Raw genomic sequence first — 13,595 nt, forward strand, 5'->3', positions numbered from 1 at the left:
AGCACGTTGTGTGTGGGTGCACACATGTCGGGCAGAAATGTGACCAGTTCAAGGATCTCAGCGTCCAGCAAACACCATGAAGATATTGCATCACTTAGATTCTGGCACTTTGCCGTCATTGCAAAAGCTGCCAACTTTTGTTCTTAAGCATTGCCCTTTTCTGCAATTAAGGGATCTGAAGATCTCAGAAGATTACATTCACTTAAAGACTATTTTTTACAAATTTGTTATAATCTAGTGTTACAAATTGAGTTAATTTCCGTACTTGCCATTCCAAGAAAATTCTATAACATAACCCTGACATTAAATAGTTGTCAGTGGTCCAAGTATTTTGCCCATGAGTCAAACTTCAAGCCTTATTTGAAAGCCCAAGGACAGAAAAGTAGGCCTTGCTTTTAACACAGGCTATTAGCAAGTTAAATAATGTTAGCTTAATTCTTGTTACAATTAAATATTCCTAGAGAGACTAGCATCTTTATCTTTCACTTCACAAAAACACTGATTCATATAGCATTAATTAAAAAAAAAAAATCTAAATCAATACCCACAGAAGCAGGAGGACAACTGAGAACACAGCAACAATGCAAGAGAGGGTCAAGGAAAAAGTTACTTACAAACAGAGTTTCATCTGAACACAATTATTCTGTGCCTTGAGAAGCAAAATATCAAAGGAGTCAATGTTGCAATGAAAGCCTGGACTGTAACTATGCAGAGGTAGGAACTAATATATTGCATATATGTTACGTAGAAAGAACCTGCAGAGCTTAAACAGCTCACAGGTAGAAGACAAGATACGGATAATGTCAGTGGTGCTTGGGGAACCCAGCCTGAGCAGTGAAGACTGTGGTAGCAGGAGGCAGAAAAGTGACAAGTTACTTCAGCCATTCTGAGCTTGAGCTAGTTCCCATGTGTCCCCAAGAGGCAGGGCAAGAAGTGAGCAAGGAATTTTAGATCTACTTTTGCTTTTTATTCTGATTTATGGAGAGGAATCCAGGTTCTCAGCATTAGGATAAGCTATTGGATGCAACTTGGGGAGAAGCAGAGAAGTGTCAATAAAAGTTTTAGGCCATTCCCACAAAAAAAGTTGGCAAGCAGAATAAGTACAATATTTCTTTCAGGACAGCTAAAAGACAAGATCAGAAAAGAATAGTCAAATCCACAGGAACCATTAGAGGGCAAGATTTATCTGTATCTATCTCAGCACCTCACGTATGAAGAAAGAAAAAGGAGGCTACCAAAATCCATACAGACATCATTCACCAAGTTATTTTGGAGTCCCTAGTGTACCTTAAAGCTATGGTAAAGGTAGCAGCTAATACAGAAAAACAGCTTGTGGTCTGGTAACAGACAACCTGTGACTTTGGCCAGTGAACACAGCAAGCCAAATCCTTCAGAGTGGGTTTTGATTTTGTTGGTCTGTTTCTGTTTTTAAAAACAAAACTAAGTTTAAGCAGTACCTAAAAGACTGAGGACCCGATGGCAGGGCCTTAGCATCAGCAAGCTAAGAAGAAAGCGTTCATAAACATGAACTAAATTGTGCTTACAGTTCCTGCCCTGACCTTCCAGTGTTTAGGAAAGGGGCTAAGCCATATGTAATACAACACGGAATGCAGTTTACCATATCCCGAATTAGGCTTGACAAAACACGTACATACCTGATATCATAAGTGCCTGATGCAATGGGAAGATTAGGTATTCGTGGCTGAAGTACAGAGAACAAGAAATAACTGTCCTATGTTTTACATTTTGGAAGCGATCCCAAACCCATTAGGGTAAAAACCTGAAAATTTTGAAATAAATACACTCAAGCATTTGCCAGTAAAAGCAATAAACTCTTTTTATGGTTCCCCGAGACTAATTTATGGGGAAGAGGGGCATAAAGTGCTAGGCATCACCAGGATATCTATTTTGACATGTCTCTGTTTCATGCAGGCACATGTAAAAACTGAGTATGTTGCAACTATATTTAGTTACTGCAGCTTAACAAGCAGGTCACCATTAGAAAAATCACTCACTTGCTCTTTAGTCATGCAGTGGCTGAGGAAACGATTAATTTTATGTCCATGAATCTCTGTAAAAGATCATTAGGAATATGGTTACCCACCAGATTTTTTGGAAGCCCAAGAAGTCTGTGTGTGTTCTAAGGAGGCACCCTCTCTCTGAGAGAGAGATTTGGGAGCAAAGTCCCTAAGAACTTGGTAAGTCAGAAATTCAGAGAAAAATTAAACGTGGTACAGAAACACTACCTTTCCATTCAAGCTCCTAAAGTCTGAAAAACATCTGAGGCTCTGCAGATAAACGCATTGCTCTAACACGTGCGAACATGGTTGAAGAAGTGTTAAAGGTTTCTAGAGAAAAAACACAACTTCATAAGCAAAATATTGGCCAAGTTAGATACACTATTTTGAGGAGATGAAAAGCAATAATGGTAAGGCTGTAATGTTGCACTGGCACTCAGTTGCCCACATGAAAATCTGTTCCAGACTTAAGACCATATCCCGGTTTTAGCTGGCATAGAGTTAACTTTATTCCTAGCAGCAGCTGATAACACACTGATGTTCTAGTTGTTGCTGAATGGTCAAGGACTTTTCAGCTTCTCATACTGGGCTGCCAACTAGAATGCAGGGAGTGCACAAAAGGTTAGGAGGGGACACAGCTGGGACAGCTGACCCCAACTGAGCAAAAAGGATATTTCAAACCATATGACATCATGCTCAGTATATAAGGCTGGGGGAAGAAGGAGGAAGGGGTTGGGATGTTTAGAGTGATGGCTTTTTTCTTCCCAAGTAGCCATTATGCCTGATGGAACACAGCTTTCCTGGAGCACCTGCCTGCCCATGGGAATTGGTGAATGAATCCCTTCTCTGGCTTTGCTTGTGTGCATGGTTTTTGCTTTACTCGTTACACTGTTTTCATCTCAACCCAGGAGTTTTCTCTACTTTTTACCCTTCTGATTCTCTCTCCCATCCCACTGTGGGGCAAGGAGAGTGAGTGGCTGCGTGGAGCTTGGTTGCCAGCTGAGGTTAAACCATGACAGACTACTTTACTCACACCATGTCTTCAAAATGTTCACCTTCTTCCAGGAAGAACTCACTGTAAACAGTGTCTGGTGGGAATATGTTCCCTGTAAGACTCTAGTATTGTAGATAGGTATGACAAAACCGTACCTTTTATGCTGTGCAGCAGTCACAACTGTCAACATATAAAGCTTCAAGACAACTAAACAAGTAGAAGTGCTCACCTCAATCCTGTGACCCAGGAAAGGGCACTACAGCCAACCTTGCCAGACATGTCTGTGGAAAGTCACACACAGTCACCCTCCTGTGTTCTTAATATACAAGATTATATAATATTTAACTATAATATCAAAGATAACACAGGAGGAACGATCAGGTGGCACTTCCACAGTAGGAATGGGCCTTTACACAAGTTTTCTTCCTCAGTGTTTATGCCTATATCTTCCAGATGTTGCAGAACTGCAGCATAGCCCAAGATGCCAACTCCAGGCCCTGCTTCACATCTCTGGTGATGACTCTTCCACCTCAGGTGGCATATCCCTCCCAACTAGTGAAGGGGATCACTATGTGCGTCAGTTTAAACTCCTCTATTGAGTCCAACTTCTAAGTTTTACTGAAGTTACAGTCACTTACATAGCAAAGCTAAAAGCCAGCTGGAATAAGTTGATGTATCAGGCCAAGAATAACAAGTTTAAATGTGGTATCTAGAAGCAAACACAAAGCATGGATTGTATTTTCTCACTCTCAATCACTTTAGGTCATCAACTTCATGCTCATACACGGACAAGCAAATACAGCATCAATTAGGTGGAACCAAGCAAGGTCTTTGATAATTGCCATTATACGAAAAAGCAAACCCAGGTCCCTTACAAAGATGCCCAGATGAAGCCTCTCCTGCTCCAATATTTTTTTTTTTTTAATACTTTATAGTCTGTAAAAGTAGAGTTTGTAATTCATCCACAAAAACATCCAGATCCCAAGACTGCAAGTAACAGTGCTGGGTATACAGGGAACGTAAATACACAATCTCCAGCCTCAGAGTTTTGGATGGGGGAAGTATCCAGCTCCATAGTAGGTAACTTGTATATTCAGCAAAGGCTGTAAAGAAAGTTCTCTAGCTGTACGAAAGAGTGGATTCTGGGGTTAAACATTAGCAGCTTCCTCAGAAAGAAAACAGTCTAAGGAAAAACAGTCAAGCTTTCTCATGGTTAAGTAAACTATTCCCAGGAGAAGTGCCACTACACAATCGGTAAGCACAATGAAGACTGACATGAAGGAAAGAGCAAATAGGAAGGATTGTGCAGCAGTAAAACAGCAGCGCAGATGTATATAGCGCTTTAAATGCAGATCCTTTTCACCGCTAAATAGCTTGATATCAAGTGCTAAGTAGGGGGAAAAAAATTCTCAGAATTAGTGTAGAAACAGATAGTATCCATTCCAATGGATTCAAAGAGTATAAATCAAAAGCTAGTCATATATCAAGTGTCCCACAATTATTTTTAAACTATCATCAGTTATAACATCTTCCTATTAGTATCTCATACTCAAAGCCATGGCAAAGATTAACTGCAGTTTTCATATTTAATCCAATTATTGAAATAATGGGATAGTATCCAAACCTCAGAAGCAATGACTACATTCTCAGTGGGTTGGCACTGAGCATGGCCACAGCATGACCTGCTGCAGAGCTGACACAGGGAAGAACCTCACACACAGGGGACATGAAGCCACACCAGCAGCTTTCTCTTTGATTAGCTGCTGATGGTAAGAGTCACAGATGCATCCACACACACCCAGCACATTGAAGACTGTCATTTTATGCACAGACAAGTTAATTGCATTTTAGAATACATTTATACCATACTCCTGTTTCCACCTTTTTTTTTTTTGTTAAGAACAGTCCCCCAGCTTTGTAATGAAAGAACAGAAGAACAAGTCAAATAGCACCCACTTTAAAAAAAGTCTCCTCAGTATTAATTAACTATTTTTTTAAGCATAAGTACGAAGTGAAGACAACGGTGGAGAGGGATGGCATTCAGAATAAGCATGTCACTTTATTTAAACTTCTCCACAAAGCCAGCACACCAAGGTGTCCGTCAGACCCACAGCTCTCCTGTTCAAACTGCCCCCTCCAAGAGGCTGATGAGGTTACAGAGGAGGAACTAGCAGTACACTTATTATGTGCACTTGAAGCTTGCACCAGGTATTTCAGCAACCTCCAGCTGCCTTTAAAGCCGTTTGCTACAGAGCTATTTCAACAGGGCAGGGGCATTTCGAAAAACAAACAAACAAAAAAACCCAACAAAACACTACAAGCAGGGAAAATTACAGCAATGGAAAAGCAGCCCAGACTACATGAGATCTATGAGCCCTCACTCCAGCACAGCTTTATGGGCAAAGCTACCCCATTGCTGGGCCAGCTGTGTAGCTGCACAGCCAAATGCACAGACACCTCCCAGCAGCAGCGCTGCACCTACAGCAGTTGTGCCAGGACAGACCTAGCAGGCAGGCATGCCTTCTTTCTCCATGCATCACTTGCCCTTGTATCAAGAGAAGAGCAAGAGCTTAAACCCAGCCTTTGAAATAAACACAAAATACCGAAGCCAGGAAGAAAGCAGAGAAACTACATGCTTCCCTTGACTAAGAGCACAGTTCATCTCCTGTAATTGAGGGGGAGCGTTCGACTATTTCTCCCTGATTTAAAATTAAAAAAAACAACAAAAAAAACCAGCCAACCCAACCAACCAACCACACAAAAAAACCCTAAACAAACAAAATACCAAACAACCACACCAGCTTCTTCCACCATAGCTTTCAAGGGCCTTTAGGTACTTCTAAAGGTAAGTGAATTGTCTGATTTCAGGGCATTAAAAAAAAAAAGAAAAAGCAGTTTTATACCATTTCTACCATTTCTCTTTTCTCCCTTCACACTCAGTTAATTGCACACTGAAATGCCTTTTAATAGGGAAGGAAAAAAAAAAAGCAGTGCATTTGAGCTAAATTACCCATCTCTCTTAGATACAGAAAAGATCTGATCTGCTAAGAACAACTGTGTGTTTTTTACAACACTAATAAAATCCCTTCAAGATAAATACCCTTCTAAAAAAATAATTGCTTGTATCACATCCTTTCAATATAGACACCACTTAGTCTAAAGCAGGGGGAGAAGGTCTATATTCAGTATTAAATGAGGATAAAGCATTAATCCTGAGTCAAAAATAAGGATTCTATTAAAAAAAAAAAGTCTACAAGCTGGTATTTCTGGCTGTCAGAGTGGAAACAGCAGCCTTGAGTTAAATACTGAGGCTATCTCCTGAACACAGCAGCAGTTCAGCAGCTCAGTGCCAGCCTCAGCACATGAACAAGGCAAGAGCATCCATGGTACACAGCATCTGTTAAAGTGCCCGATAGAAACTGCAAAGTATTTTTTACTCAGGCCCCTAGCAGGCCAAGATGCTTAGTTCTGAACTGCAGGAGGTGTCCTATAACACTGATAAGCTCTGAGGCTTTTTTTTCCTCTACAATAGCTGACCTGTGGTTCCTGCCTCAGATTTCTGGTTTCTAGATCAGTACGAGGGTGGATACTAACACCTCTACCTAATGGAGTGAACAGTTATTCAGATAGCAGGGGGTGGGGGTGGAAATATCCCCCTACCAGAAGCAAGGGTAAGAACTACAGCACATGCAAAGGAACACCTTCCCCTTGAGCCCCCAGCTGGTCGCTACAACTGTGTGGGGCTGTTGGGCAGCACCAGCTTTAACAGCCACTTATGTCACCACAGGCTTCCTGACATAGAGGAAATCCAGGGTTGCCATTTCTCTCTTCTTTGGCTCATGCCAGTTATCAGAAGGGTATTCTGGTGCTGATTTGATAGAACATCTCACAAAAGCAAAATTAACAAACAAAAAATGAACTAATTTGTCTTAAATGCTATTAAAACCACTGCCTTTCTCACACCACACCACCACAAAAAAAAAGAAACAACCAAACAAAAAAACCCACAAAAAACCCAACCACACACTACAATTTCCTCCTCAAAAAAAAAAAAAGAACAAAATCCTCCTCCCCCCAAATCACTGTTATGAGGACTACAGCTGCATTGTACTCCAAAGATACTTCAGAAACATTAGCAATATATAAGCTATCCAATTACCCCACCTGAGGAGCAAATCTGAAATACAAATAGGTTAATAATAGACATATCACATTTGTTAAAAAAAAAATTAAAAAAAAAATCACAAGATAAAATAACTTCCATCCATCACAGGCCACAAAACAAGCTTACAGCCAAGATTTGCAACACAATTAAAATGTCCTGAGCAATCAACAAATTAACCAAGACCCACTTTGAAAATCTCTAATCAAGAGATTTAAAATAATATCCAAGATGACAAGCGGGTTGCCAGAGAAAAGATAATGTTCTCAAAACTGGGTGCTCAGTTATGGTCCTAAATCTAGTATTAGAGGCTTATATGAAAACAGCTTATTAAATACCAACACTACCATTAGTTTGATGGCAGTGGAGATACATTAGGTCATCTCTAGCATGTGTAAAGGCTTGAGTTGTAACAGAGAGCACTGCAGCCAGGTGAGCTAAAAATAGGCCTCTTCTGTATCTAGTCTGTGGATACAGAAACCTAGTCTGATACAGAGTATCTCAGAACAAATTTGATCATTTTATCCTGAACATTTACTTCTTATCTCTCCTTTCTCATCCACAAAAGGAACTTTAACATGCCCCTTCATGTATTATTTCTCCATGCTCAAGTCCAGTTTTGCTTTTATCTGCAGCGCTGGCACATGCGACTGCCAGGCAGTTCCAGAACAACGCTGCAGTCCAGAAGGTACCTGGTAGGACTGGCACCTGTGCTGATGTGCAAGTTGCCAGTTACCTAACTTATCACTTATGAAAAGGGACAAATTTCCTAATGGGAGCGAAACCACCAGATCTGCCGAGGCACACCTACATATCCAGATTTCTGCTTCCTAAAGAACAGAGTGCTGGGGAGACACTGTCACTTCCCATCCTTAAGCTCTTCCCCAAGCTCTCAAGGCACATGGTCCATGTCCTGTGGTTCCCTACCACACGGGGATGCTCCTCAGCAAAGAGTGAAGAAACCTGCCCAACATAGAGCTGCCCTACAGTTCAACCTCTTCAGAAAAAACACAGCTCAGAACGCTTTACCCTTGGGACTCAGACCACCCCCAAAGTAAAGTGAGCATCATGGTCACAAATTGGAATGTGTGTGTCAGCAAAGTCTCAATCCCTTAATTGCTCTGTTGTGGGTTGGTTTGTTTTTGTTTTGGTTTTTTTTAATTGCTCCATAATGACTTGCATTAGTAATACTGTTGCTGGAGCAGCTGCAGAACACTTGACCCATGCAAGTATTTAGCTTTCATAGAGCAACACTCTTGTTACAGTTTCAAGATCAGAATTTAATTGTATTTAGCACTTAGTAAGCCAAACACCTTGTGGAATGACCTGTGCATAATCACAGTGTGATGACGCAGTGTGTAATCAATTCAAATCAACATTGTTCCTAAAGCTGCATGTTCAGGTGCAAAGTATTTTAAGACATTCAAAAGTTAAGTCCCTTCCTCTTTCACGTACACGGTTGTCAGATCTAGCATGTACAGCTGAGGTCTAACTTTCACATCACTTAGTCAAAAAGAAGATTCTAAGATACACATCACAAAAAAAAAAAAAGAAGTGGCACTGAAAGTCATTAAACACTCATGTAAACTTCATGTTATTTCACATCTTAACAGATGTTTCCAGAGAAAGATATTTAACACATCAGAATAATACAGACACACAAGCAGTGACTGTCTGTTGAAGAGCCAGTAGCTATGCAGGAAATAAGAAACATGGAAAGACTACATAATGATCTTAATGACTTTTTCATCTTCATTCAAAGCAGTTAGCATGATAAAGTTACATAAAACACAGCGAATCTGAACAGAGCAGTAGCCTTTGTTCTGTTGAGAACAAGGTAATTAGACCACGACACTGAAACTGTCAGGCGTGACAGATGCCTCCCACTCAACGGGCAGCAGAAAAAAATACTACTCCAAGCCTGGAAGAATTGCAGACTTGGGCAGCACCAGCAGTACTTGGGCCACAGATGTTTTTAGCTAGGTAAAACACACTCTGTCTTTAACAGAAAGGTGATTGAATCAGCAGAAGAAACATCATGAAAATAGAAGAGGATGTGCTCATATATGGATTCTCAGAAAAGTGAGAAGTGCTGGTTAAAGCTCTGGCTGGAGGCAGCTGCTCTGCTCACCGTTTCAAGCCAATAGAGCCATCCGATTCCTCCTGCACGCAGTGAAAGAGGTCTCATTGCACATGACTGTCAATTAACATCCTAGATAAGAAAAAAAATAAATCCAGCTCCATTACCTCTTCTTAAAGAACAAAAGAAGCAAGCATCCATCAAGGCCTGCAGTTCTAACTAGCTCAGGTCAAATGTGTATTTGATCCAATACAATCATCCAAAGGGTCAACAATTTGAAAACAACAGTTTTGGAGGGTTTTTAGATGCAACTAGCCAGTTTTTTTTTTCCAGGCCATTGTTTCCATGATAAAAATAAATCATCACTGAAGTTCTAGCTTTCTTCTCCTGTAAATGAAAGCCACTTATTCAGGTAGCATTGAAAACTGCTGTGATAGAAACACTCTGACTTTTCTGTTAGAAAAATTCAACACAAACAGGACAAGTGCTGTGGAGTTGACCATAAAACCATGTAAAAGTTACTTAAGTGTGCAGAGTCTGAAGCCTACACCAATGTCATATTATGAAATACATCCTTACGAGGACAACTAGATACCCAGAACTGTTTCATGCCAGATACTTCTGGTTTTAGGACTACAAACTCTTTGGTTGAAATCTTGCCGTATAATTTTGTGTTTAAGACAGATAGATCAAATATATGCATTTTAAATATATATACATGTATTTAAATACACATACAGCTCGGGGTGGGGGGGGGGGGGAGGAAGCAATGTGCATCTCTGAGATATCAACTTTTCTGCAAAATAGAGACCTATCTCTCAGTTTAACCACTATCTTTTAAGTGATAAAGAAGGAAGAGGATAAACTCCTATTTGAAGAATAAAGACTGGTTATCAGAAGCATAACAGACAGTAACTAGGATGCTTGCTGTGTTTTTTTCTTTGTTTTAAAGGAAGTCTGAAAAATGTTTAAGTGAAGACGGGCCTCAAAGTTTTGCTGGCATGAAGGCTACAGTGTCAAAAAGGAACTGAAGTCACTAAGCCTGTTTTCTTGGATGATTGGCACAACATGGCAATAGTCAGTTTGCTTGGGAGGAAGAAGAGCATGTGTTTTGGTATACTAAACGAGCTTATCTAGAAGGTGCATATATTGAGAAAGGATCTATGAAAATGAAAGTATTTAAACAAGAACACAACAAGAACATACAATGGTTTGAGCCAACTGTTCAGTCAGCAGTGCTGCCTGTGGTGCAGAAAGAGCTACAGCATAGTGCCTTTCCCAACACAGAATACCAGCACTCGAACATCAATTTGGGAATCTAGCATCCATTTCACGGACCAGGAGCTAGATGTTACAGTAAATTAACTTGAGTTTAATGAGAGGCAGAAGTTCTCCAGTTGAACAATTTCTTATTTCCCACACAGCTCATCAAAATGCATACCCAAATGGCCTTGCTGCCCTGATATTTGTATTGCATACAGTAGCGCTCTCACGTACTCCAGATTTCCACCATAAAATAACCTAAATCACTGAAATGATCTTACAACATAAAGGAACTTGCTGAAGGTGACAACAGCAGGGTAATATCTAAACAACATCTCCAGTACAACCTTACTCTTTCTCTTCCAATTAGCACATATAGAGTTAATCGACTATATCCTGAGCACTATTCAGCTACTAAGCATTATTATACTAGTGCACAGCTAACTTATATGCCCAATTGTTAATTTATCAGTTTTCAGCAACAAGCATACGTGAAACAGACAGCAGTGCAGCAGAGAGATCAGTGACTAAGAGCAAATTGGGATGGTTTAAGAGAAGCATCAGCAGAGGAAAATTCCACTGCTTTGCAAGCAATCACGTAGCTCTCAAGAGCAGTAGTACTCATAGGGGAGGAAACAGTTCACTTTCCCCCTCCCCTTGAGTGCTGAATCTCTCATCTGTGGTTACCCTCAACATGCTCACCTCAACCAACATCAGGCAGGTGTTTCTCACTGTTCAGCAGGAACCGATTCAGCTCACCAAGGCGAAGAAGTGCCCCTGGTGCTACATCAGTAGCCAATCACCATCAGACAAATCATTTTTTTAAACGGATGGCTGCTCCTCATCAGAACAGTTTAAGCTCTGCGTAGCAAAACGCGCAGGAAATACAATTGCCCAAGTTTGCAGAGCAGCGAGTACTCCACACAGTATGGGTTCAGGCTCACCTGTGCACCTCTGTGCCAGCCATTATTAGTACCAGGAAATAGCCCAGCTCCTCCTAATCATATCTACCCCACAAATGCAAGGGAGAAGACAGGTTCTATTGAGTGGTTTACTTTCCCTTTACTCACACCCACCGGGGGAGAAGGGGGCTGGAGAAGACCAACTCAACCCACTACAGATTTTCTCCCACCAGGTGGGCTCAGGAGGAGCAGCAGGCACCATCTGGGGTGCCTGGGGTCACTGCAGTCAGTGGGTAACCAGCAAACTCGGGCCACCCGTGACAGCAGCATGTCACCAGCCGGTGAGCAAACCCCAGGGCATCAAAGTTTAAACACACTCCTTATCGCACAGTGCAGGACACAGCACGGGGTTGAGGGGGAAGTATTCGGGAATCAGCACCGCGACGCACTGCACCGCTCAGCGCTTCAGATGGCCAGCGGTACCCCCGGCAAGCTGGGGGAGAGTCCCCGAGCCAGCACGGCCACCCCAACGCCAGGGGCCGGTGGCAGAGAGCACCTCTGGGCAGGACACCGCAGCGGGCCGTACCTCCCGCCCCGCTCTCCGGGTACCCGAGGAACAGCGCCGGCGAGGGGCGGGGATCCAGGAGCACCCCCACGGACAGGCTGTGCCGCGCCGGGGCTCCCTCTCCCCCCGCCAGGGTGCGGCCTACCCTGGGAAGGGAAGGAGGGGGCGCGGGGCCGCAGCGCCGCATCTCGCCTCGGGCGGCGGGGGCGCGGCCGAGCACCGGGACCCGCCGCCACCTCCGGGCCACCCCCCTCCCCCAGCACCTGCCAGGGGTGACAGCGGCGCTCAGAGAGCCGCCGTCCCCCGGAGGAGCGGCGTGGGGGGAGCGGGGCTGAGGCGCAGTGCCGCGGCGGGACTCACCGTAGATCATGGCCAGGCCGGTTTCGTGGAGGAAGCGGACGCGGCGGTGCTTGAAGAGCCAGATTGTGAGGATGGTGAGGGTGAGGAGCAGGATGAAGGTGAGGAGGCTCACGCTGTCCTGCCGGTGGCTCTCCTCCGCCTCCTTCTCGGTGGCGAGCTCCTCCATGGCGCTGCTGCTACTGCCGCCGCTCCGCTCCGCCGCCCGCAGCCCGCCGGCTACCAGCAGGAGAAGCAGCAGCACAGGCAGAGCCATGGCTGCGGGCGGGCGGGCTGCCACGGCTCCCCGTCCCACACTCGCGGCAGCAGCCTGCGGGCACTGCCCACCGCCCGAGCGGCGGGGGAGAGGGAGGGACAGACAGACAGACAGCGGGAGGGAGCGGCCCCGGCGCACAAAAGCCCGCCCGCCACCGCCTCCCCCGGCCCCTTAAAGGCGCAGCCCTGGCAGCGGCAGTCTCGGCCGGGGAGCGCAGGCTCGCCCGACGTGAGGACGCGGTGTCCTCCGTGCCCGACGGAGGCGAAGCGGCGGGGGGCACCGGGTGTGGGGTACAGGACAAGGGGTAATGGTTTTAAACTAAAAGAAGGGAGATTCAGGCTACGTATGACGAAGAAATGTTTTACAATGAGGGTGGTGAAACACTGGCTCAGGTTGTCCAGGGTGGTGTGAGATGCCCCATCCCTGGAGACATTCCAGGCCAGGCTGGACGGGGCTCTGAGCAACCTGATCTAGTTGAAGATGTCCCTGCTCATTGCAGGGGGTTGGACTAGATGGCCTTTGAAGGTCCCTCCTAACCCAAACCACTCTCTGATTCTACGGGTCAGAACGACCCCGCTGCGGGGCCGGTTTTGCTTCGGGAGTCTCAGGTGCCACCTTGGCGGCGCGGGCAGCGCTGTGGGGTCGGTCCCGGTCCCGCTGTCCCCGTGTCGCACAGCAAGGCGGCGAGCAGCTGTCACACGGGTGCGGTGTTGAAAATCACCCTGGAGCCCGCTCTGCCCTCGCTCGGGACCCAGCGGGGCCGGCAGTCCCGGTGGTCTCCGTGAGACCTGCAAGGGAATAGGCGCAGGCGCTGGTCAGTCTGAGTCTCTACGGATGTGCACAAGTTCACCCGAAAGAGTGCGAATATAGTCACTCCAGCGTTTTCCTACTTGGGTTTCTCCCCCTCTTTTTTTTTTTCTTTCTTTCCAGATACAGGAAAACTTACTAGACCTAAATTGTCACCTTGGGGGTTTCCAACCAAATACATCCTACTTAGG

At 44.4% G+C, this 13,595-nt stretch overlaps 1 protein-coding gene across 1 annotated transcript in view; it reads right to left on the reverse strand.

Annotated features, from left to right (window-relative positions):
• Window positions 1-12,597, reverse strand: part of SLC9A7 (solute carrier family 9 member A7) — a gene marked incomplete at its 5' end in the record, with an annotated part of 73,459 nt that extends 60,862 nt beyond the window's left edge. Inside the window, one exon of the mRNA XM_080363564.1 lies at window positions 12,345-12,597. Within this exon, the coding sequence (XP_080219690.1) occupies window positions 12,345-12,597 (253 nt within the window). The remainder of the gene's footprint in view (window positions 1-12,344) is intronic.
• Between the last annotated feature and the right edge of the window lie 998 nt (window positions 12,598-13,595).

This window comes from Nesoenas mayeri, assembly GCF_963082525.1.
Source record: "Nesoenas mayeri genome assembly, chromosome: 1".
NCBI lineage: Eukaryota > Metazoa > Chordata > Aves > Columbiformes > Columbidae > Nesoenas > Nesoenas mayeri.